The sequence below is a fragment of the Prinia subflava genome, chromosome 1, assembly GCF_021018805.1.
Source record: "Prinia subflava isolate CZ2003 ecotype Zambia chromosome 1, Cam_Psub_1.2, whole genome shotgun sequence".
NCBI classification, from domain to species: domain Eukaryota; kingdom Metazoa; phylum Chordata; class Aves; order Passeriformes; family Cisticolidae; genus Prinia; species Prinia subflava.
Window position 1 is genome coordinate 5,540,238 of NC_086247.1, and position 26,882 is coordinate 5,567,119.

At 39.7% G+C, this 26,882-nt stretch overlaps 1 protein-coding gene across 1 annotated transcript in view; it reads left to right on the forward strand.

The window, feature by feature from the left end:
• FAM135B (family with sequence similarity 135 member B) overlaps window positions 1–26,882 on the forward strand; it is a 189,035-nt gene that overhangs the window by 102,259 nt on the left and 59,894 nt on the right. The window contains exons 4-5 of the mRNA XM_063408387.1: window positions 19,658–19,797; window positions 25,703–25,773. Coding sequence (XP_063264457.1) covers window positions 19,658–19,797; window positions 25,703–25,773 — 211 coding nt within the window. The remainder of the gene's footprint in view (window positions 1–19,657; window positions 19,798–25,702; window positions 25,774–26,882) is intronic.

The following is a 26,882-nucleotide window of genomic DNA, read 5'->3' on the forward strand; positions in this document are numbered from 1 at the left end:
AGTATTTTATAAAGCTGTGGATAATTTAGAAAGTGTAGCATGACAAGAAAAGCGTGTAACTGAGGAACGGTACTCCATCTTCTGATTTTTCATCTTAAAGGAATAATACTGCACATTACCTGACAGGTATCAGCTGTTAGTATTCAAACAAAAAACAAACAAACAAAGTTAATTAGAAAAAATCTTACAGGAGATAAACACATTATCCCTTAAAAACAAGAATAAACCTTTCTTGTTGTGTTAGAAGAAACGGTCATGAAACTGTTACTCACATTTAAGTCCCTGAAAATTATTGTCAACATATCTTGCTGTTACAAAAGAAACTTAGTTGAAAGCATAGTGTAGAGAGGATCCCTGGATTTCTGGCCTTTCATTTGGTTAAAGAACACACACAAAAAGGAAACTGTGGGTACTTAAACTTAAAGTACCCAGTGTATATGTCCAACATCCCACATCCAGTGCTGTCACTCAAGCCAGTGAATACCAGAAGCAGAGCCCCAGAGAAGAATTTAACAAAAAAAAAAATCCCTGAGTCTTTGTAGCACTGAGCTGTGTGTGGAATGTGATAGCTGGAGGAGCAGAGGACCCAGGAGAATTTACTAGTCCTTAATTCCTATGATTGCTGGGCTCTTTTCTCCTGCTCTGATCTTGAGCGATCAGCTTCTCTCTGTTTTAGTTTCCCCATATGTGTAATGGGGTTAATTGTAGCTGTATCATAAGTGTACTGTGAAACTTAATTACTTAACATAAAGAGCTTTTATTTTTTTGGGATATGTGACAGTGCAGGAGAGTAGCTAATTGGTTTTGAAACTTTTTATCATTAGTTTACATTTTAGGGAATAAACTAGCAGATCTAAAGGGGGAAATGTTTGACCTACTATTTCTACTACATACTGGGTAATGACTGATTAAAACCACTGACTTTCTTCTAGGTGGGAAGTTTTTAATTGTGGCTGATGTCCTAAATGGAAGTATGCTGCACTTCATCATAGCTGCAGTACCACATCCAAAATTAGGAGAATAATTCTGCTTGTGAGCATATTTTTCCCTGAACCTCTACACATTAACATGTCCGAATTTACCAGTATGCATTTGGAAAATCTTCAGCAGTGAACAAACTTTCTGCTTTTGACAGTCTGAATACAGCCAGAGGCTCTGGAGTTTCACCAGGTCTACAGTCCTTCATGGCAAGAAATAAGGGACTGTGTGGGGGAAGGTGTTGGCCCTCAGCACTCCAGTGTGGGTGACACAGTGAGGGAGGGAAGGGAGGGACTTGTTCTCTTATTATGTGTAAAGGAAAATATAAAACTGCTTCTTTTACCTGCCCAGTAAAAGCATTGCCATTCACCTGCACTCCAACAAGGGACGCTCCTCTGGTGGGGGTGGACACCTCTGGAGCCAGGAGATGAGTCCCACACTGAGCAGAGATGAATGCAGAGCTCCCTTGGAGCCCAGGCTGGCTCCCCTTGGGAGGAGGCTGCACCGCCTCACTTGCTCCAAGACCATCAAAGCTTGGCTGCACAATTTGTGAATATGAAACAGAGACCACCTGAGACTAGTGTGCAGTCAAGGGCTGTTCAGAGGAAAGAGTTTTAAAACTCAAACAGCAAAAATCCCTTCCCCACCAGCTTAGTTACATCCCTTCTGAACAGGGTAGTACCTGAGTAGCACAACATATGCAGCCAGATGCTACTTTAGTGGAATATTTTTTTTTTAATACTTTTTCCACTTAAAAGGCTGTTCTTAGTCAGATGACACCTTCCTGTTTGCTAGGCAATGCTCTTCAATTTTCTGGGAAATTTGACTTTAATACCTGTCCTGCACAGAGGAAGATGCATATTTATGTCTTTAGAAGCAACAGGGCAAATAATTAAAAATGCAGGGGGAAAATCTAGTTAAACAGCTCAGATACATTGATTTATGATATTTGGTATTTTTTCATTAACAGCTACTAGGTCTTGCCACTTCTGTGTAACACTTTCCACTTGCACTTCTCAGCATGTCTCATTACTGTGAGTTAACTCAGCTTTGAGGCCAAGGCCTTGTGAGGTAAACAGGAGCATTTGTCTGTACTGCCAAGCACCAATAACAAGATATTGAAGATCTTTAGATCTTGGCTCTATCCTGCTGCATTCTGTGACCTAATAAACACTTTCCCTGAGCTAACTTACCTCCTGAGAGCCTGCATTTGTGCTAAATGTCTCTTTGTTAGCACATTGCAACCTGCCTCTTGCTCTGAGAGAAGTTTGCTGACTGTTATCTTAGGAGGATTGACACCATTCACTCTTGTACAATTATTGGTATTGTGTCAGGTTTATTTCCTAGAATTTTCACCCCAGAAAAATCCACACAAAGCCCAGCACAGATGTTGGCCAACAACAATGTGGTTTTGTCTTCAAGCCGTCTCAGGAGATGGAAAACTGTATAACCATAGGTCAAGGAGAATAATGGGATCTGATAAATACTGAGGTCTCCCTGAGACTCCTCTCTTCCCCTGAATAATATAAGGTTTTCCAACAACAATATAAGGTTTTGTAATGGTGCTTTGGTGAAGGTCTTAGCAAGTTCAGCCAAGTTGTGCTGAGAGTACTTCCAGTCATGGAGACTAATATCACCAGTAATTTCCTGGATTTGTCTATTTATGTCAGCCCATCTGTCATCTCTCACACTTCACCTAGAAACCTTTTATGAAGGTGAATATCACTTGGCTTTAGGCTTGAGGTTTGCATAGGTAGGCACATTTTCTACCATACCCCTGATGCCTTTGAATCATCTCTTGCCTCTCTGTCTTGGCATTGGATTCCCGACCTCAGGAGGAGGAATGGGAGTTTCTCACATGATCTTAGCAATAATTACAGACTTGGGTAGTCTTGGAGTCAGATCGAGTAGCCTAAGGCTGTAGTGGAAGTTTCCCTCCTAAGTAACCCTGGAAGGATTTCATTCCACATGTCTGAAGGATGAATTTTAGGTTACAGGGATTCCTGCTATTAGATCTTACTTGCCACTTATATTGCCAAAAAAACCCACCCCAAAACAAACAAACAAACAACAATGAAAAACAAACACCAAACCAAGCCAAACAAAAATCAAGTTTATTTCTTGCCCTTCCTGTGATCAAAATGAGACAGATCCCACTCTAAAAAATTTGATCAAGGCTAGTGGGTGCAACCAAAGGGCAGTGCTGATATGAGGTGGATCTGGGGAACCTCATCAATAGTCTCTAAGAAGAATGTGGAAGTCAGGATTTGAGTTTTCCCCATATGACCTTCCCAAAAATATCAGGGGTTAATTCCTTCTGTCTTCGGCAGTGGAAAGTAGTGTAATAACTCCATTCAAACACTAATAAAGTAGGATTATATTTGTGGGAGATGAAAAATCTTTGGTATAAATAACACAATAAGGATTTCTGTTACTAGATTTGTGTTATTAGACATAGTAATATTTGATTGAAAATACACTCATCAGAGTTCAGAGGCTTCAGGCTTAGGTTGGAAGACACAGCAAAGGATCTCTGACAGGATCCAAAGGAGGATTGTGTGGTTCTGTACTAGGGTTACACACAGGAAGAAAAAACAGAGGTTTAACTTCTATAATGAATTTCTCTTTTTTATGCATTACAATCGGAAGGCTAGGATGTTTTAATTTTTTTAATTTTTTTGTTGTTGAATTGAGTTTTAGGTTTTAATGAGACAAAATTAAACTTCAGATTTTTTTAATTTTTATTCCCAGTGATAGAAATTTCTATAATACTAGGAGGAGAAGAGGAGAAAAAGGAAGGCATTCATAATGTTGCTGAACTATGAAATGTGATTTCTATTTCCTACTGTCCAACAGGCTTCCTCTCCAATGTTAGGCACTTAGATGCAGGTCTTCAGTATCCCTCAAAGGTCTAACATTGACTTTAATTGAATATTCCTGAGGAAACAGCTCCAAGTCAAGCCCTGCCTCAGTTTCCCACCTGTAAAAGACACATGAACAGTAACTACCATTAGTATAGTGAAGGGTAAAATTGGAAAATTCACACTGTGAGGATGTGGTAAAGGCCAAAAAAATGTTCATGCAATGCAGTGCCTCTAAGCCATTCAAAAAATTTGGAGGCTTTCATGTTATGTCAAAGAGATTTAATGAAGAATGTTGTTCACTGTTTACATTGACAGTTCCTGGTTTTGGCTGCTGTTAGCTGCAAAAGGAAATTGAATGACTATACACACTGAAGGAAACTCTTTGAATATCATCTGGAAGTGGTGTTTCATCCATTTATTGTTGTCCTTTTGGAATAAAGAGGAAAGCCCATTTAAAATTTTCCTTTTATATTTTTTTCTTTGTCTGGGTAAGCAGTCCTTTTCCCAGACTGAAATGGAAGGTTTTCAATGTTTTTCTTCTTTTTAATTGTGAGCCAAGTGGAACCATTGGAAGTTATCAGGAACTTCACCTTCATTTACATAATTGCTATGTGGAATGGGAAATTGGCTTATGCAAGGAAGCTGAGACTCATTAGTGACAAGCATCTTTAGGAGAGGGAGGGCTCCCTGCATCAGTGTTCAGCTGAAGGTTGTGGGGGTGTCTGAGGAGATACATTCCCCTTAGCCAGCCAATTAATGAAAGCTCCAGTGAATTGAATGAAATTGAGTGTTTGCCTTTTTCTGTGAGGTCACTTGCCTGGTGATTGCAAACAAAATCTTGCACAGCAAAAGGAGATGCTGAATATACATTTGGGGAAGTGTGGGAAGAGGTACTTTGTTTTCTTACAGATAACCATGGTGATAACCATAGATTAAATAGGTGCTTTGTGGTCTGAGTGGTGATGTAGAATTTAGTCATGGGTTAAAAGGATAAAACCTTCTTCTTGTTCTTCAAGGTTTTATGTCCATCAGCAGCCTGGGGAAAGGGGGGAATGCAGACAAATGAGGCAGCCAGCCTATTCCTGCACAGGAGTTTGATTGCATTCACTTGTAGTTCTTGATTTAAATGGCTCCTTCAACATGAGGGACAGGGTAAAATAGTGTGTTGGTGGTGATTTTGTACAAATGAAAAATTATCAAATCCTGTTTTGCCAAAGAAGTTCAAGAAGGAGCAATACCTCCATGTGGATTAGTCGTAACATATGTTATACTCCACTGAAAAGTTTATTCTCCACTGACCTAAACCTCAGGCACTGATTTTGGTATCACTCCCACCCTTGCCAATGTAATTCAGCTCAGGCCAAGGAGACCTCAGCAGCATTCTTGATTTAAAAGTTCATTAACTGGAGTTAAGTGAAAAGATAAAGGTTAAGTAACAGCAGTGACTGGATGGGTTGATCAAAGTGTCTCTTCCATCAGATCTTTGTTATTGCAAGCTTTGAGGGAATCTGAGTGCAAGGTAGACCTTAAAACCCAACTGCTGCTGAAAGAGAACAGCATGAATGTAAAAGCCATTCTCAGCTAGGAAGAGTTCAGCCTTACAAGTCATCTTAGTTAATTGTAGCAAGAAAGAAACAAAACTGTCCTAGTAGGCAGTTTTTGGTTTTTTCAGCTCTGCAGGCTTGAGTGGGAAGCCATCCCTTTTTGGCACATTTTGAGAGAGCTCCCAGCAGTGACCAAATGGCAAATGACTCAAGAGTGTTCTGAAGCAGGAAAGGCACAGCTGCACTGAAGGAAGAGTTTCCATTCCAGCACAAGTTCTCTTCAGAGGTGCTGACCCAGCTTTACAGGAAATCTTCTTGAAACTGGTGCACTTGCAGTTCTTGCCTGACAGAGTATTTTCTCAAAAAGACATTGAAATCCATATTAAAAGTATGAAAGAAAACCAGTTGAATCTGAGTAATTTCAGCCAGAGAAATGTAGAAGTGAAGAAAACTGCAACAAGATTAAAGAAACATTTACCAGGTGTTGATGTTAGTGTGCTTTAAATTATTCATCTGGTTGTAGAAATTAAGATTCACTCAGCTGTTCAGCTGTAATTCTGGCTGATTTAGACACAGTTTCTGCAGGATTACATTTTAAAAAGAACTTTCTTGTCTTTATCCTATGCAGAACTTCAGCTGCAACTACCAAAAAACAGAGAAAGGAAGCTTTTCTCTTTCAAAGAAAGAAATAGTATTTTTTTTTTCTCCAGTTTACTTAACTGATGACTTTTCCAAAACTCCTGAGTTTCTAAAAACCCTCTCATCCTCCATAAGGTCTGATGGCTACGCTGGATAGTGCTTCAGAGAACTGGGAGACCTTGCCCAGATTTGGGTATAGAACATTTTGGGGTATTCTGCGTGCATTAATGATCCAGCTTTAGAAACATGAAGCCAAGATTTTAATCCAGTCACTTGTAATTTACTCAGAACCCCAGACCAAGTATCTGGTCAATATGGAACAGGAGTGTCTATTGTCAAGCTCAGTGCTGAGGTCACTGGAACAGGCCCAGTGGTTTTATGTTTGAATTTGGTCCATGATTTTATGTTGCCCTCAACCCCGTATGTTTTAAAAATACATTAAAGAGGAGCACAAAATCCTCTCAAAACACTGGTGTAAACACCTTATCTGACCCTGCATGTCTCGTATTTGAAGTTTATTTTGTTAAGGGATTTCACAATAGCTCCCACTGTCCCCTTCCAGCTCTGATCATTGCTACAGGGCTGGCTCACACATACGTAGAGTCAATGGGATGGAAAAATCTTAAAAAATCTGTCTGCAAAAAGATTTTTTTCTTTATTTTTCTTTTCCTGCATGAATTGTTCCCCACAAGTCTTTAAATTCCCTTTATTAATTTTTAATAAGTACAAGCTAACAGTCTTTTCCCAGTGATTCATATCCATGGACTCTTACATGATTTCCCATAGCTCTCATTTTCAAGGACAGCTGACCTTGCATGGACATTGGGATGTAGAAAAGTGCCTTATTCAAAAGGCATTGTAATTCTTTTCACCATCTAAATATCTGTAGAACAAGCTTAACCTGAATCACTATTCCCTGGGTAATGGAAAACAACATCTTAGCTTTAGGCATTTGTAAAAGTATTGAAAAGAGACATTGTTTTTACTGGCTTTGAGTCTTCTTACCCTACTTTATATGGTTAGTCTCCTGATTAGCAATATTGAGCTGGCAGTGTGTCCTTGCTGCCAGGAGGGCCAAAGGTATCCTGGGGTGGCCAGCAGGTCAAGGGAGGTGATCCTGCCCCTCTGCTGGGCCCTGGAGAGGCCACATCTGGAATATTGTGCCCAGTTCTGCCCAGTTTCTGGTCTCCTCAGTTCCAGAAAGACAAGGGGCCTCTCCAGTAGGAGAGGGTCCAATGGAGGCCACAAAGATGATGAGGGGTCTGGAGCATCTTTCTTAGAGAAGAGACTGCAAGAGCTGGGCCTTTTTAGTGTGGAGAAGACTGAGGCTCAGTGCAAACCAGTATCTCCAAGGTGAGTGCCAATGAATGGTGTCAGACCCTCTTCTGTGGTGCCCAGTGACAGGATGAGGAGCAAAAGCCATGAACTAAAACACAGGAAGTCCCACCTACCATGAGGGACAACGTCTTTATAAGGAGAGTGGCAGAGTGCTGGAACAGTCTGCCCAGAGAGGTCGTGAGGTCTCTCTAGAGACATTTAAAACCCACCTGCATGAGTTCCTGGGCAACCTGCCTTGGCAGGGGAGGCGGCTAGAAAATATCCTGAGGCCCCTTCCAACCCTAATTATTCTGTGATCCTGGGAGTCTGTGAATATTTTCTTGTTGAAATCTCCAGTATTTCTTTCCAACTTTCCTACCACTGAATTCTCTTAATTTGACTATAACAGCAGAAATTATATTTTTTCCAAAGTTGTGTCATTTGCATATATACTATTCATACTCTCATTCTTTGGGAAAGAGTTTAAAAGTTAGGAAGGGAGCTAGCCATAAGCAGCTGCAACACAATCTCTCTTCTTGTCTTCTGTGAACTTTCTGAGAAGTTATAATGCCTCCAGAAAATGGATTTCAATTCAAACCTTGCAAATCACGTCCTGAACATTGTCAGCTTAAACTTGTCTCCAAGGACTGCACTTGGAGTTGTTACTTTCAAAATTATTGGGACTGTTGATGGATAAATTTAGACAAAGAAAAGTATGATTGTCACTAGGCAAAAATATCTAAGGAAATATTGGCACAATTTATCCCGTGTGGGAGCCATAAAGGACTGACATCCCAGGCTCAGCAGGATTTCTCTGCCAAGGTAGAGAGAGCAGCTGAAAGCAATGTGGTAAATATTTAAGAAACATTCAGCTCTCCGAGTGCAAACTGGTTAAATGAGAGACAAGGCAAAGGAGAAGTCAATGGGTGGGTAACTGAGGCAACTGAGAGTTGCCTCATGGTTTGCCTGGTGTCTCTCAAGAAGATAGCACAGGGAGCCAGATCTCTCTGGAGATCTGAGTGCTTTAAGATCCCTTCTAACCCAAACCATTCTGTGAGTTCTTTCCAAGTTTGCTGTTGATTTTCAGGATTATCTTGAGCAGCTGGCCATAACTTTGTACAAGATTACTGTCTGTAGTGGCTATAAGGCCTTTTTTGGTACCTTTGCTCCACTTGGGAAGATAAAGGCATTTAAAATTCTGAGTGCAAGGGGGGGTTATACGAGATTTTTTTGATCAAGAGGATTTGTCTCATTTTAGTTTCAAAGTCTTAAATGGGTTTTGTTGTGAAAGGCAGGTGGGGTTAGATTCAAGGCACTTTATCTTACTCCATTTAAGAGCTCACTTCAGAAATATGATGTCTATGCAAAGTTTATGCCAAATAAACCCCAGACTGCTCAGAAAGAAATGACAGATCCTTTTCTTGAGTGACCCTTAACTGAGACTGAAGACAGTGAATGGTCTTACAAGAAAACAGTCCAAAGAGAGAGAACAGCTAATGATACTTTTGGCACATCACAGGAAGGGAGAAAAGTAATGCAGTATAGTGAAACCCCAGACAGAAACCCAAATGGCTCCTGCCTGACATGCCTTGACAAAGAAGGATCGGTCTCTTGCTGATTTGTGTCTGTGTGATACAGATAAAGCCTGAAGATTTCAATTGAGATAATGTGCATAACAAAAAACAAAAAACCACAAAAACCCACCAACTAAACAAAAAAGTAAAAAAAAAAAAAAATTACCAATGCAGTGGCAGAGCTTGATGGAATATAATTGGAGAAACAATGAAGAAGCAAATAAATAAGAAAAAAAAATCTATTGTATTTTTGTACTGAGCTGTATAGATAGCAATTAAATCACAAATCAGGCAAGAGCTGGCTGGCCTAGGAAAGGAGAAATCTCATGCCTCAGCTGGATGTGAAGTTTAAAAATATCTGCTCAAAGGAGTATTTAAAGGATACAAGACAAATATAGAACATTTTTGGGTTTCAATTAAGTTTATGGCTTATGGAAGCAGTTCCTGTGGCAGATTAGCAATATGGTTTACTTACTTGGAAGCTACTTCATAATGATATTGGCTTTATTTTTAACAGAAATTGTTTCTCACCAAAAGGAAATAAAATTTATTTTTGTGTGCATGTGGGTTAGAATTTAGGAGATTTTTTTTTTATTCCCTTAGACTCTTTAAAAAGCAGAAAAAATTGTCTTTGTATAGTTTTGCTTGACTAAGTGACTAAGTGACACCTGTCTGCTTCAAGGGTTGTGACCCAATAACACTTGTATTGAAAACATGAGGCCTTGACACAACTCACCTGTGGTCTGACTCTGCCAGGCTCCATCCTGTTCACTTCCTTTCTGGAGATTGTTTTGTAATTTTTGCCTTGAGAAACCAGCACTGAACATGTGAAAAGTCTCCAGAGCAAGGGTTGTATTGTAACTTGTGGAAAGAACTTGGTTCAGGAGAGGAACATCAAATTTGGAGCACATTATCTTCACCTGGGGACTTGTAGAACTCTTCCACCTTTTTATGGGCAAGTAAGGACTGGATGTGTTTCTACTTTTTCTCCTGTTAAATATAAATACCAAATCTAGTGATCAGAATCAGAGACCACCCGGGCAGTAGGATCAGGTCTCTCATGAATGAGCAAGGGATCTGTACAGGTCCAATGGAATATGGAGGAAAAACTTAATGTAGAGGGATCCCTTTACAGATAGGGTGTGACAAATCCACCTTGAACATCACACTGAACACTGAACTTGCAGCCTGTAGAATGAAAGACCCTCAGCTGCAGCAGCAGCAACAGCAGCAGCTACAGCTGAGATATCAGGTTTCTTCTATCTAAATTAATTCTGAAGATTAACTATAGAAAAAATGTGAAATACCTCACTTCTGGTATTGTACACAGGGACAAAAAATCTGCAGGACCTTGAAGCCTTTTTTGTATATTTGCTGTTGTGATCCAAAGTTGGTGTTTTCTTCCAGTGGAAGTCTGAAGTCCTTCACTCCGAATCCTCAGGATTTTTATTTTAGAGTGGAACATTAGGAACTACATCCTACCTCTGACAAATCAGATTTATTCTCATATTTTTTATTAGCCTGTCACAAAATGTTTTACATCTTCAATTCAAAGTAATTTACCCTCTGGGTAAAGTGCAACTGGCCAAAGTGCTCAAGATAAAAGTTTGGTAAATGTACAATTTCCATCCCTCACCTTCTTGAACACAGGAGACATTGAAATAGCACATTAGGAAGCATTTGGTTCCTGATCTATACCATTGATAAAGGAATTCAAAGTGTTACAGATACATCAAGGAAATCTTTATTTTCCAGTTGGACTTAAGCTCTGAGATTTTAACTCAGGACTTTTCTTTTTGAATCCATAGGTGTGGTGTTGATGAGGTGGTGCCAGATATGCTGTGGGACACTGAGAGAATAACCAGTGGATTAATGCAATATCTATGCTTGTCTGTAAAATACAGATATTCACACTTGTATGTATTATAATTCTTACATTTCTGGACCTCTAAACATTTGGGGTTTCCCAGCTGCCAAAGCATCATGTGAACAGTGATGAGAAAAGTGAAAGGGAATCTTCCGTTTGATAGTCAGAGGGAAAGACTAGTTGAAATTAAATTCTGGAAGCTATTTCTTTCTTCTTTGTGCACCCCACATTTACACAGGGAGGTCTTGGTGATTAATGGGAAATAACTCTCTACCTGATGGGTGGAATGAATTAAAACCATATTATTTAAATTTCTCTTTTATTTTATTTTCTTTTATTAGTCTTCATTTTTGCTAGAATAGTTCTAAACTTCATGGAAGGTCAGTACAACAGTCTGAAATTGCCAGAGTCTTGTGATGCTCAAAGAGCTATTTAGTGTTTGGGGTTTTCAAGAGGCACTTCAACTGTTCATTTGCCATATTCAGGGATGGACTATTTTTTATCCTTCAGTCTTTTTTCATCTTTTCACATTAAACAGCAAAGCAGAATAATGTTGACACTGGAGGCAGTTATAAAACATTTTCCTGATTGGTACAAGTGGACATTTATACAAATGGACATTTATACAAAAGCTCATTGGACATGAAAGTGAAGTCTTGTCTTTTTTTGAGCTCATTAGGAGGTATATTGTTCTCTAAATAGGCTGGAATCTCTCTTCCAGAATTTAATTTTAGTACTGGTTCTATCTTTGCTCCTGTTCTTCTGTGCTAAAAGCCAGATGATTTTGTGACAGGGTTGTTTCATTCCTCTCCTTCACTCACTACAGCAGCACAGGGGCAGCAAAGGAAAACTCAAATCACCAGGAGCTCTGCTCCAGAATGTGTCACTCGGTATTTATTAGACAAAGTCATTTTCTGTGCCAAAGTCACCCCACCTAATGTGCTTGGTGGGAGCTGTACTGTAGCTCTTACTACTTCCACAGCTTTTTAGAAATTTATTCCATGTGTTAACACAGATTTGAGTGTGACAGCATTAACTGCTGTGTACCTAAGTCCAGAAAACCAGAGAAAGACAACCCTCTCAGAACCTGGTTTGGAGGAATTTTTATCAAGGAGAAATGAAAATTCCAGTTGAACTTTGCAACAGTTGCCACTATTTGATTAGTATTGGTGGAGACTTATAATTAGCTCTTATTTAAGAAGGCATATGGCTCCAACAGATGGTAAAGGAAAAAAAGAAAGTTAGATAAATAGGGATATTTGCACAAGGTTTTCTGATCTCTCTGCTTATATTTTGCAGCACAGTGCATGCTTAGGTTCTGGAAGCCTACTCTTCATATGAGGAATACTTACATGTTTAAATGTTCTCTAAATATACCAAAATAATGTGGCCTGCAAGCATTTAAGAATTCTGGCAGTAATAGAAGACTTGAGGTGACAAGGAAACTTAGAAAATCCTTTTTATTTATTTATTTATTTATTTATTTATTTATTTATTTATTTATTTATATTGTTTTAATTTTTTTAATAAGGATTCTGAGCAAGAACCAGCTCTGCTTGTGACGTTACTGGGAATTTCAGATGGTAAAGGGCAAGGAACAGGAGAGCATGTGTATGGATGTGTGAGGGAGGTGGCCACCCATGAGAGAGATTTGGGCTGTGTTTATGGCAGTACCAACCAGGATGCTGTGTGCTGTAGAGATCACTCTAGAGATCACAGGTAGGTGGATTACAGCTGGCCCAGACTGAGATTTTAAATGTTTTGGGAAGCATTCCAGTACTCATTCTAGTACTTCTAAAAGAGAGAGGGAGACTTTTTACACAAATGGGGATAGGACAAGGGCAACAGTTTTAATCTAAAAGAGGAGACATTTGGATTAGATTTTAGGAAGAAATATTTTCTTTACTGTGAGGGTGGTGAGGCCCTGGCACAGGCTGCACAGAGAAGCTGTGGATGCCCCATCCCTGGAGATGTCCAAGCCCAGGTTGGATGGATTTGGAGCAATCTGGTCTAATGGGAGCTGTTCCTGCCCATGGCAGGGGTTAGAACTGGAGAATCTTTAAGATCTCTTCCAACCGAAACCATTGTGTGATTCTGGGATTATTTTAGGATACTCTCTCTAGCTGTTTATTGTCACCCTCCCTGTTCACCCCTGTTTAACTGACTGTGTGACAGCTTCCAAGTGGCTCCAGGGCCAGGACACGATGCTGGGTTCAAAGTGCCTTGTGCTGGGATTTACCAGCTTTCCCCAGAGGCAGACTGGAGAGATCACATGAACCGCTGACACCTCCTGTCTGTGTGGGCAGTAACATAAGGCTGGTGGGTAGGAAAGTTTCAAAACGTTCACAGCTCATTCTCAAGTGAGTGCCTTGCAGTGCCCTCCCTCTGTCTGTGCACGAGTGACCTGGAGAATGAACCCATCTGCCTTTAAAGGTATCATCTGCCTCTGAGATTTCCCTGTGTGGAAAAACAAGTATGATGTGCTTCTCGTGGCCATGAGTTAGGCTGAAATACAAATGTTTAAGTGTGCACTGGTATTTATAGAGAAACATTTACAGTACAGCTCCTTTTACAGCTGCAGTATCTTGGTTTCCCTACATTATTGAAGAGCATCTCTTTCATGAAAGCAGAATTCTGCTTCTCCATTTATCTGAATAGCAGCATAATAATACTGCTTTTCCCAGATAGCAAGAGAGACTCAAGAAGTTGCCAGCATTTGAGTAATTATCTAATTTCCAGTGCTATAGTCATAAAGACATTAAAGGGGCTAGATCTGAAGCTAGATCTGTTTTCCATATGGATTTTTCCTGACTGTTTAAGCATTCCTTATTTATTTTAGACCTCTGACACAGTACTCATGAAACTGCAGAGAACTAATTCTAAAGAAAGCTGTTTGTAAACATGAAGTTGTCCTTCTAAAAGGCCTGGAGTGGTATTTTATATTTAGAATAATAATTTTAAAAATACTTCCTTTGTTCTCTGCCATGCCTGGGGCATAGGAAGCAATGTAATGTTTTTAGCAGCAACATGTAAGGACTGAATTGTCACAATTCCTCCTTCCTTACTTTGAAAAAGTATTAATTAATAATATTTTTATGGGCTGCAGAATAGAGGATGGGATTCAGGTAGATCCTGTCTCTGCTCTTCCTTTGTTAGACCCAGAAGTTAAACTATGCTAAGTGAAAAATGCACAGAGGGGTGTGTGTTGTTTTGCCCTGAAATTCTCAGCATTCTGTAGCCAGGACCTACAGGTTTAAAAGAGAAGTTGTGTAGGATATGATTTACTGTGCAGGAGGTTTTAATGTATTTCTTTCGGAGAAACAATTTTTTTCATGTTTCATTTAGGTCTCACACTCCTTGTTGTATGGAGAAATCTAACATTATTAAAAGTTATTCTTAGTAAGACAATAACTTTAAAATAAACCAAAGAACTAACTCCAAAGGTTTTTTCATGCTTCTAGTGCCTTTTGGAAACAGAGCTAGAAAGTAGTGTGAAGTGAGGTAAGGAAGGATTTTTAACTTTCCTTTTCTAACCTCTCCAAAACAAATTTACTTACGGCTTACGGCTTTCAAGGTATCAGAGGAGCATTCCTTAATGCATTAGTCCTTCATTAAGGGCTGTGCCACGAGGAATTTATGTTTTAAAACCTTGGGAAAAAAAAAAAAAATTAACAAACCTCCATCACTTCTCAAAGATTAATACTGCTAAGCAAATCTGGGTTTGCATGCTGGGGTGTTTACCATCCTTGAAAAGGTTGTTGGTTGACATTGATTCCAGTTTTCTTTGGCAGGTAGAGACATCATGAGGAAGCACAATCAAAAATGTAATTATGGAAAGATTCTAGCTGGCCAGATTGGAGCACTCCAGTCACTGACGTGGCAGGCACAATGCAGAGGGCATAAGGACCAGCCAATCCTGTTGCTTTGCAAACACCAATGTGACTCTGATGGCTCTGGGGAAATAAATTATCATCAAGTCTCAGCTACACCAAGACTTTGCCATTTCAGAGTCTCTCCTTGGCAGAAGTCAGAGGCTGAGATATGCATGTGTCATTGTTTGTTCCATGGGAGAGTTATTAATCTAGAACAACCATGAAACTTCTCAAACCATTTTTATAGCAGTTAAAAAAAAAAGAGTAAAGGAGGGTTCAAATCAAAGATTTTTAAAGGAAAGTGATATAATTTAGGCATGATGAAAGCAGAAAAAGAATGCTATAAATGCTCAGAGTTGAAAAATGTATAATTTGGATTTGCTGGAGTGAAGAATTGGGATAATTGACCACTGGAGTCTGGGAGGAGTGCTAATCTATCTGGTGTGTGCATTAGGACCTTCGAAAGTTCAAGGGATCAGTTCTGACCTACAGAATATTACCACAACCTTCCATTATTTTTCCCTGGAAATGTTTCCCTCTCCTCACATTAATGGGATTGGTGTAAGGGTTCTCTTGGGGAAAATTACACAAATGAGAATATTTGAAAATTGGGAAAATTTGAGTCCCTGTCACAGCTTTGCTCCAGCAGAGGGACTCTACCAGTCTGGCCAGCAACACTTCCAGTGGGGCTTTCAACTAGAAATGCCAATTCTTCTGGCACATCACACTCCTTCAAAACACAAATAGCACAACAGCCAACAGAAGATGATTTCAGTACCTACTTTATCAAATTACACCTACTGCCAGCATCAAAGCTATGGTTTAAGTGGGTTTGATCAGGAGGTTTGATCAGAGTTTGTCACGTCTCTGTACAAGGCTGAAGTTTCTGGTGGTGTCCTTCAGGTTCCAGAGCTGCTTCTAAAAGATATTAAAACAGACTTTATAAGCCGTTGCTTACTTCTCTCTACATTCTTATCCCAAGATAAGACTCATATGATCTGAGGCATTATGTAAACCTATCCTATTCCCCTCCCCTTCCCCTCCCCCACATCTGCCTCAGACATCCCCCACCCCAACCCACCTCAGTGCCTTTCTCCTGGCAGTGGTCAGAATTATGTGATTTCTATTCTCACTAAATTAGGTTTTAAATACTTACCAAAATTGTTTACAGGTCATCAATTCCTTCCTTGTAAGATTATCTGGAGAGAATTTTTCAAGGGCCTCCTGGATCTAAATAACCTCTCTCTGAATCTTTAAAGAGATGAGTAATTTCTGTATGATGTGCTGCAAAAATATTTAGAAACCTCCATCTATAGAAACACCCAGATGGGAGAGTTAGGTAGACTAGAGTGTATCTGGGGAAGCATGGAAGAGAGAGGCAGAGCAGGACATGGTGTAGTGACTGGTCTGTGCAAGCACCCTGTGTATGAAAGCATCCAGAAGTGCAAAGAGCCTTTCCCCCCTTCCTTTTTAAAAAAGGCCATTGTCTAATAGCCTGTGAAGGGATTTCTAGGAATGATGGTGGGATCTCATGGAAAGAATAGTAAGAGAGGGATGTATAAACAGGCTTTTCTCATTCTCAGAATGCCTGTGGAACACAACTCTCCTCTTCATACTTGCAATGGTTCTCACAGCCCTGAGAGCTCTTTCACTTTCCAGATAAACTGAAGAACTATGCAACCTAAAGACAATAATAAGACAATAATAAGCAGGAAATGGAATAGACTTTTGGGAAGAGGAGACAGGAAAACAGGATTCTTTCTAGCATAAGGAATACTGCATATGTCCCAAATAAATCTCCTGACAGGAAAATTTACTGATCAAAAATTCATTACCACAAAATTAGACTCTTTTTGCAATTCACCGAAGCTCAAGCCTTGGAAAGTGTGGAATAAATGCAAGTCAGTAGAGTTTTAGCTCCAGGTCTCACCTGGGACTGGGACTGTTTCCACAGTGTGTCTGTCTCCTTTGGGCTGCCTGTGAGTGCTGAGATTTTTTTAGACAGCTGAAGTTGTAGTAGAAAGAGATGTGGGAAAACCCATGGCTCCAATCTTCTCTCACACCCTCCTGTGCTTTGTGCCAAAGGACAGAGGTCCTTGTGTGAACACAGGGATGCATCTGCTGTGTCTCCTGAATAGGGGGTACACCTGCTGTGTCTTCTGCCAGCAGCTCTCTCTGAACTATGGCAGCTGTGAGAAGGGCCAGCCTCAGTGCCACTGTGTCAGAGACACACCTGGGGTTTAGAGAGACACAGGTTTCAGAAAGAACCCCAGGAACTAGGGAAAGTTTGGAAAAGATACCAGGATTGTGATGTTTTCATGGAGTAGACTAAGGAAGGATATGTTTGGAGCAGCTTTTGGTTAGTGCAGGAAGCTCAGGCAGAGTGATGTAGCCTAGTCCCTGTCTGTACCTGAAAGCACAGAATGCACCAGTAGGTACTGCAGCCTGAAGGAAAATATCTGTGGGGGTGTTGTCCTTCCCCTCTGGTTGGAGAGGCAGGGTCTCTGCATTAATGTCAGCATTGCCAAGCTGTCCTCTGAGGAAATTCCTGCTGCAGCCTTAGGTCATTCTCTAAGAGGAGAAAAAGGCACCTGTGGCCACTTAAGTACGCAGGGATGGATGTGTTTGGGGGAGGATCAGTCCCTCACCTGCTTTGTAGGTGTCTGCAAAGGGGGTTTCCCTGCTTAAAAGTGAGCAATTTTTGACCCTGGAACATCATATTCCCTCTGATTTGAGGCAGCCCCAAACACTGTAGCATGACATTGACTTTGACCTTTCCAACAAGAGAAATTATTCCTTATGCCATCTTGCAAATTCAGCAATTACACATGAGGAGTGGTCTGCTCAGGAGTATGTTTGAAAAGAAATGAGATTAAACTTTCCATCTGAGAAGAATGCTAGTATATCAATATCCAAATCAAATAACATAAAGTTTCCTTTGTCTGCCAGCTAGGAGCAAGAATGCATTATACCTCTAATGTGATTTTTGCAGTGTCTGTAATATCATAAGTTTTAAATTAAAATAAATATGACTGCATGCTTTTGAAGAGCTGATCAGGCTGAAACATTCTAGCCTTACTGGTGTAGCACATGAAAATAAATATATATTTATCTAGGCTGCCTGGATTTATGCATAACTCATGTGCAGATTGAGTGATGGGAAGACAGTAGCAGGGTGAAATACTTGGGCTGCTCCTGGGTGTGCTTGATAAAAGCCAGTAATAGGAAAATTATTTGAATGTAGCCTTGATGACAGCACTATGATTCTGCTAATTAATTAGTTCAAGTCTCATTGGTCTTATTGTCATTTAGTCAATTCTGCTCCATATGATTTTTTTTTCTTTTTTGAGATGTTTCAGTGTCCTTGCTATTCCAGTTCCAGCAGACTGGCACCACAAAATTAATTATTATAATGACAAAAATCCATTCACTTGTCTAGCTTTCTTCAGTACATTTTATTTGGGTTTTTTTTTTGGTTGTTTTGAAATCCTTTTTTAATTTTTTTTTTTTTTTAATTTCCTCTAACCAAACTTTACCTCATAAAAAATTTAATCTTCTGTCAGTCTTGACTCACTGACCTATGATAGCAAATTATGTAAAAATCTCAGCAGAATAGATCTGTCCTGATTTGAAACCCTTGACAAAACAGCAGCCCCTGGACTTTTGTCTTACCACAGCTTGTGGTCCCAAAACAATTCTGCAGAGGGGCAAATTCCAAGAAGCACTTTTTGAAAAACCAGACTTCTATTGCCTTCTGACTTTTTGATAATGATCACACATCTGTCTCTCTCTGAAAGACTAATCCTGGTACACCTTTTTTAGGCACCCCTTCTCAGGAGAGTTCCAAAATACCATTTGCTGTATTTCAAAAGCTCAGATTCCTACAGGACTGAGTGCTGGAAAGGCTCAAAACAAGCTCTGAGTAAATTTTGCAACCTGTTGTTGCTCTGGAGCTACAAAAGTAGAATTAGTAGGGGATTCTGACTACCAGCCAAGACAAACCTTGAAAGTTCCTAACTCTTGTGCCCAGTTGTTTATTTAAAAGTCACACAGTAATTGCAGGCTCCTCTGGAAGACATTCACTCTAATACAAGTTGGTATCTCCAGGGTGGGTTTGTACTGCTCAGCAAGCCACAGTTTTCCTCTTACTGAAGAGGAATTGCTCAAAAAGCAGTAGACTTGAAGCAAAATATTCTGCAGTGTAAAGCATGCATTTTTTTGTTTTTTAATGATGTCCTAAATTCCACAGGCTCCATTGTAACTAAAACAAAATACATACACTGGAGGCACCTAAAAGTTAGAAAGGATGAATCTCACCTGAGTTTATGTGATTTTATTTATGATGATGTGATACATCAGCACACAGGGGATGCTACTTGCTGAATTTGACATAAAGAAGTCTAGAGTTTTAGTTCTTGAGTTCTTTTGATTTGTCCAATTTTTTTGGACAAAACTGGCATTTCTCACACATGCCAAGGACCTGAAGAATTATACAGCTTGAAAACAAAGACCATATTTTTATGTTTCTGTATTTTAAGAAGTCTCTGCACTTCCAGTTTCTACATTCAAGATCTACTATTGACTATTGTTCCCTCTCCCAAGCAGTAATTCTGGGAGTATTGAGAGATGCCAAGAAACTTCCTCTTCTGAAAGATGCCCACTGCAGATAAAAGATGGAGTTTCACAGGTGCTGGGTGCACCGAGTTAAACATTTGATGCTTTAGCTTTTACTACAAATAAAATTAATAGGATAAGTGCTGTCACAGGATCAAGTATTCTCACTTTGAAATCCAGCCTGCCTACAGTTTAACATTTGTTTTCTTTAAATATCATGTCTATGAACCTGCAACCCACAATAACAGTCTGCTCTATTACCATTAATTATTGAGAATGCAAGTGTTTAATTACAAGTACTACCTACTTAACCCTGGAGTGAAATCGTAGGATAAAAAAAAATCTCCCTGCTGAAATCACACCAGGAGTCTGTCTGTGTTTTGTGCAGGTGATTCCAGCCTTTGCTCGCCCTGCGTTCATGAAAACAATGTTTACAGCAGAATATTTCAGATTTTGTACAGAAATGAAGAGATCGTTCTAAATGAGTCCATGAACTTCAGAGTGCACCTGCTTCTGGATGGTGAAAGGGTGAGTTGTTTTGGGAAGCACATAAAAACCAGCAGGGCTGGGGTTCCTCTTCCGTAACTTCAGGTGTGCATTGCACAGGTGTCTCCATTTCAGAAGTTGTGAAGAAGTCCATGTGCTGCCAGAGGTCTCATGAATGCAGAGGGAATGGTGGAGATTTCCCTCGTGGTGGAGGGAAAGGCACAGTTTGTCTGAACAACACACCAGGATTAGAAGGAGATTGACTGTCCTGGGCCCATCAGTACCTGTGATTTGTTTGCACATGCTGACACTATAAAATTCTGCATGATGTCAGGTAGACCCTCTTCCTTGTGCCTGTTGATGAGGAGCAGGCTACAGCTTGGCTTTCCAGTGGAATAAGATGTTGACCTGCATAGATAAATCAGAATATCAGAAATTCAAGTGTCTCAACCATAAATTTCCATTTGTGCACTGGATCACTCAATACAGATGTACTGATCAGCTCCACATGACAAAACTGGGAGTCTGCTGCTTCCTTCTAGGATCAGCTACTACTGCCATCCATTATTATTACTCTGTCCTCCTCTCTCATGTGACTGAAATTTTCTACTGCTACCCCTCCCCTTTCCATCCTTCCGAGGTCTCCTGGCCTCTGTCCTGGGTTCTCCTGACTGCAGGAGTCCATGGGAGAGCTGCTGGAGCTTTCACTTCCTTATAGTCCATGTACAGCCCTTTTGCTTTCTGTGTTACTTCAGCCAGAACATTTCCATCCCAAGACCCTTCTCCCCTTTTTCCATCCACTCCTTCAGCCAGCAGCAGCACTCACACAAGGTAAGAACGTGATCTGACACACCCAGCTTGTAGAGCTCCTTTGGTTTAATCTTACTAATGTGAAACCAAAGTCTTCCAGCAGCAATTCCTCTTCCCAGGAGCTACAAGGGTGGAGCAATATTCGTTCAAGGTGAGCACAGTTTTACTAAAATCTTAAATAGAGAGGGGACAGAGTGTCACAGTAGAATGGCATTCAGGCATGTCCAATGTGCCATCACTGTGCTTTACCAGCCCAAGGACTCCTACAAAGTGTATGGCATTGGTACTTGCTCTCAGTGGTGATGAGAGACACAACAACAGCATCTTTGCCAAGTCAGCTTGTCATCAGAAGGAGGCACTGTGAGTTACACAGCCACTGTGAATCCTATGCTGTGTGTTGAACTCTGGGCCTGAAACAGTCACCTGTCCTTTGTATGGCCTTCTTTTTGATCATGATGAGATTCAAAATTTCTTTTTTGTCTTATTTCAAAGGATCTATGTCTATGTCTATGTCTATGTCTATGTCTATGTCTATCTATCTCTACCTCTATGTCTCTGTCTCATCTCTATCTCTATCTCTATCTCTATCTCTATCTCTATCTCTATCTCTATCTCTATCTCTATCTCTATCTCTATCTCTATCTCTATCTCTATCTCTATCTCTATCTCTCTATCTCTATCTCTATCTCTATCTCTATCTCTATCTCTATCTCCATCTCTATCTCTATCTCTATCTCTATCTCTATCTCTATCTCTATCTCTATCTCTATCTCTATCTCTCTCTCTCTCTCTATCTCTATCTCTATCTCTATCTCTTTCTCTATCTCTATCTCTGTCTAACGATCTAACTATCTATATGTCTGTATAACTATATATATATCTATTTAACTACCTATCTATGTGTGTGTGTGTTATATAGAGATCTAAATTAAAACAGCTTGAGAACCCAATTTAAGCTTAACATGATGCTTCCTTTTCTCTCCCACTTTCCTTTTGCTGTTTTGGTTTGGTTTGATTTCCTTTTTATGATGGTGTCATCAGTTTATTCCTCCCTAGAATTGTTGGTTTGTGCTTATGTGAAAAATTGCTAAGTGCAAGCCTATCAATATTTGTTAGGAAAATGTCCCAGCATGCTTTATCCAATATTAATTTTATCCTTCCTCTGTGGAATACCTCTGACTAAATATCCCTCCCCTCAGATTACAGCAGTTTCTGCTGTGTTGAGCAGCAGAAATGATTTCTGATGATCTTTGCATTATTATTCAGGAAGGTTGTGCACCTCACAAAATGGAAAATAAAAACTAGCCCACAAGATGCCTAACAGCTAAAACTCATTGTGGCTCTTCATGTCCTGTGTGCAGCAGCACCACTTGGCTTTCCATAGGAGATTCCTTGGGAAGAGGGCAGCTGTCCTGTTCTGTACTTACAGATTGGATTTGTACAGAAAATCTCATTTTTTCTATGTGGTGAAGTAACTTTGGGTTTTCGTGGATCTGAAATAAGAGGATAAACAGGTTTGTTCTTCCAGATGAGTTGGTGAAGGCACTCTAAAGAATCACATACAAAAAATAAAGATCTGTAATAATTTTTGTGTATATATCAGATTAGCACAATTCACTTCTGTTCAATGCGCCTAGGCTTCTTTTTTCTGCTTTGAAGTCTTGTCCTTCACAGCTTTTCAAATTTAATATAAATGTGGGAGAGACCGAAGTGTGTCACTAGTACATCCACAGCTATTCAGAGACAGTTTTGTATCTTTGTCACATAATCTCCTATGTTGGATGAAATCCTTGCAATGTGGTGTTGGCAAGTCAGCTAAAGATTTTTAAAGTGTTTTAAATATCATCTGTGTTCATAACTCTTAATTTATTTAGCACACAACAGATGTGAATCCTTTTTTGTGCCTCTTGTGTGCTATGGTGATTTTTCTTGGTTGAGGGTGAAGGTTCTGTTCACTGTTTTTCTCTGTGGGTGGAAGTTATGATAAATAGATAAAGGAGTTAGTCTGGGTAATGGAAATATTGAGTTCATACACTCCATGCAGTTTCTGCTGTCAGAGCTGGAATTATCCAATATTATATTAAGGGAGCATTGTTCCTCCTGGTGCTCAGGTAGTTTGGCTGATCAGATGTTTTGCTGAGATAGACTCAGGCAAAAAAACACCCCAAAAACCCAAACAAACAAAAACAGCCAACAACATAACCAATGTGAATGTCCAAATTAGATTATTTGCTATTTTTTTTTTATTCTCCCCCTCCTCCTCCAGCATAACCCTAGATATCCTTAAATATGTAAATACTTTTTTTTTGCCTGTTATTAAATGGAAAGAAGCACTATTATTTCCCTAGAAGTGGCACCGAACGTGCCTTTCACCCTTCACAAATGGTGCTTTAAAACTCTTTGGTTTATTTGATGCCTTTTTCTATATTGTCCCAGCATTCAGTATTTTTTGAATTCAAAGGAAACAATGTTGCAGGGCTGGGGCAGAATTTATTGCTACAAAGAACTCTATTTTCATAAGCTTTTGCTTTCTTTCTTATTAGAGAAGAAGCTTTGCGTTTTTCATCATGCAGTAGAACAGATAACTTGTCTGGCTCCTTTCTTGCTGGCCCCATTCAGGGAAAATTTAGTAGCAGGGAAAGAACAGAGTGAGGAAGCTGGAATATGACAGTATATTAGATTTTGTATTTTCCGTTGAAATTTAAGTGATCTGGGACACCCAAATCATTCAGTTTGACACCCTGGCTACGTGGTTAAATATTAGGGACAGAAAAAGGAAAACGTTACTTCTGTAGTGAGAGCTGTGATTGGTTTTATGTGGGGTTTTGCACTGTTCTGATCAGTCTGATTTCAATACAGTTTGGGGATTAAAAATACCTAATTCATGCAGTTTACTGCATAACCCCATGCAGTGGAGAACATCTCCTGGTCTCTCAGGCATCTGCTCACTGCCTCAAGGTGTTTGGGGTGAGTGTCACCAGCTCCTGAACTTGTTCTGAGCACAGACTCAGACCTCAGTGGCTGCTGCAGGAGCTCAGCAGTGCTGGGACAGACCCAAGATTTCACCCCTTCATTTGGAGGAGGAGGAGGAGGTTTGCTTTGTCTGAAGCACTATACTGAATTCCTAGTTTAAATTCAAAATGTAGCTTCAGTAATAACTACTTTTTTTGCTACTGCTAGCAACAGTGATTTTTAGTGACAGCAACTCATGTAAAAGGAAGAAGTCTTTTTATTTTTATTTTTTTTTTTAATGAAAGGCATACTTCCAGGTGTTTTGAGACAATCACAAAAGAGAAAACACACCTTCAGTGTATAGAAGTGGGAATTTTCTCTTCACATCTCTATGCCTGTGGCCATGCTAGAAGAAATACCATATTACTTCAGAAGGGATTAAATTTAACATCTTTCGGATTTTTTTCAAAGGATAATCAATCCTTGACTCTCAATTTTCTTACTTCAACAGGAAAAGATTGTACATTGTCGATGCTGTTTCACCTTTGGAAAGCCTGGCTAAACATGGTGTATGTTATTTATTTTATGAATCCTACCTGTCAGAGCCGGGTAGGTCCCTCTGACATTGCCTTCAGTGCATTTTTAGTGTATTCTGTGCCCTGTTGTTAAGAAGCTGATGATCAGCTTTGGAAAGCAAAGTTCATCTTGCCTATTTTAAGTCATCTAAAATGCAAATGTGTCTAGACCAAGATATTTCTCTAAGCTCTATTATCAATGGAAAGAGACAGGCACAATCAGAAATAAATTGTCCTTCTCCAGTGGGTACCTCAGGATGGAGCAGGTCACTCTCTGCCTCTCCTTGTTGCTTGCCACTGACAGAAGACAGAACCCATACACCTCACCTCACCTTTGTAGCAAAAAATGGGTAAAAATAAGTTGTATTTATAATACCACACCCCCAGTGAATAACTTCAATTTTCTACATTTGTTTCTGTGCACCTCATGCCGCATTCTGTCATGATATAAAGGATGTTTACATTCAGAGAAAAATACTATTTTGGTTATAAAATATGTAATTTTTTGTGTTCATATTTCCATTTAGGTTGTTGAAAATATATATATATTTAATTCTATTAGATGTATTTTTCTTGGGGAAAAATTGACATTTCAAATGAGTGAATAAGAAAATGCTGGACAGCTTAATCCTCTTCTAATTTATTTATTTCCATTGATTACAGTTGTTTTAACTGTGCCAAGCTGGGATGTGTTATCCAATTTAATTCTTTCCCAGTGAAGGTAATGAACTACTAGCTCTAGCACTGTCTCCAAGAATCCAATTAAACTATTTTATTGACAATAAAAGAAGGGTAATTTCTTACCCTGGAGGGACCTGTTAGATGATTTACAATGGAGGTCCCAGTGAGTCACACATGATTTCTTCAGTGGTTTTAGTGAGCAGAATCCTGCCACATGTGGACACACTTAGCCATGCAACAAGTTAAACTTCTGTTTTAGTTCTAAAAACAACCAAGGTCTTCGAGTTTTGGGAAAAAAATGGTCAACATGAGAATCAATGCCAAACTACCTATCTGCTAAGGGCCTGAAGGAGTGACTGTGGGGCAGGAAACTTTGGTTTGCTGAGATATAAACTCAGTGATGACTGATCAGAAATTTCCAGAATTATTTGAGCTATTTCTGAATGCTTTAAGCTGTAAACTTTGGAATTTCTATTAGTTGCAGGTAGGTAACCACACAGATTTGTGGCTGTTTCTCATCCAGGAAAACCCAGTCCTTGCTTTCTTTCAGCTGATAAGATAACCCAAAGAAAGGCTCACTCATTGAGAGAGAGCAGCCTCAGAAATGCTCCTCTGGCTCTTGGTGTGCAAGAGCAAGGATCCAACAAAGCAGAGCTTGATGATCTCTGGTTCCTCTTGTCTGGAGTGATTCTTTTGACATGTCATGGCACCTGGGGACAGATAACACCTCTGACTGCTCTGGTTCCCTCTGACTCCTTCAGCAATTACCTGGACTCACTGTCACCCTTGCTCCTTTCTGCCTCTGTGCTGTCATACTGCTGTTGCTGTGTGCTTTTGCCTTTGCTCTTATCAGACAAACCAATCCACCTTTGCCTTCTGTGTTGTAGGTGCCAACTTACAAAGGTAACCTTGTGTTTCTCCTTTTGCAGGTGGAAGATGCATTGAATGAGGCAGATTTTCAGCTCAAGCTGGACCTGCACTTTACTGATAGTGAACAACAGTAAGTGCTGGTTTAAAGCTCAGTTGGTAATGTGGGGGTCTGCTCAATTAGAAAATTACTTTGATTAAATGAGCCCTTTTAAAAAGGGAGAGCTTTGATAAGGGTTCCATTTGCCTTAGTGTTGAAGTTTCTTCTCTGTGTATTTGAAGTGTGCATCTCATATTCCTGCTTAAAAGAAGAACATTTTTTTCTCCTTGGAGTGTAAGTTTCTCAAAGGTTTTAAGAGTTGCTCTACCTCTGCTGCTGTTAAAGGGAATATCATCATTGACCTCCATGTGGTCAGTGTCTGTTACTCAGGAATGCATTTATCTCAGGAGGCAATGAAGTATTTTCTGCCTGAGGACAGGAGTTATGAACATGTTAAGCACTTTTTGTCTATTAAAACATAGCCTCTACCTTTTAGGAGGAAGTAGTTTTCCTATTGAATTTGATTTCCTCTAACTGAATTTGATTCTGTAATCTTAGGTGAAGTGGGAGTAGCATCCCTTCCTGAGACACAGAGGGAAGTGTGATCCCAGATGTTACTGAGCTTCACTGAATCAGGGAAAAGGGTTCCAGTGGCCTGAGTAGCATTTATGGGGTGTGGATGCAGAGAAATCATCTGGGCTGTGTTTCATCCTGAGACTGTCCCCATGGGATTATGTTCATACCCACAGAGCATACAAACAAATTCCAAGGACATGTTTCTATTATCTCCAACATAAAAAAAGAGAAGTCTTGCTCTCAGGAAGGGGGGACTTGACTGTCAGTGCTTGTGGGTCTTGAAGAGAGGAAAAACAAACATTAAGTTACAGCCAGAAGTAAAAAGAACTGAAATATTTAAGTTACGGAATTGTGCTCTAACCCATACACCTAAATTCTGTTACCACCTGAAAGATTATTGTGATTTACTATAAACAAAAGTAGTGATTTTTAGAAGATGATATTCTACAAATATCATTGGAATATTTCTTGGAACTAACCATGCACCACTCAACCATCCATTCCTAGGTTTTCTTAGCTCTGGGAAACAATTGGCTTCAGAAGTGTCTTTAAGGCTTTAAAATAACTCCTCCTTAGAAGTTTCACTTGCATTGGGAGGTTCTGTTTGGGCATGTTCCAGGTTTACA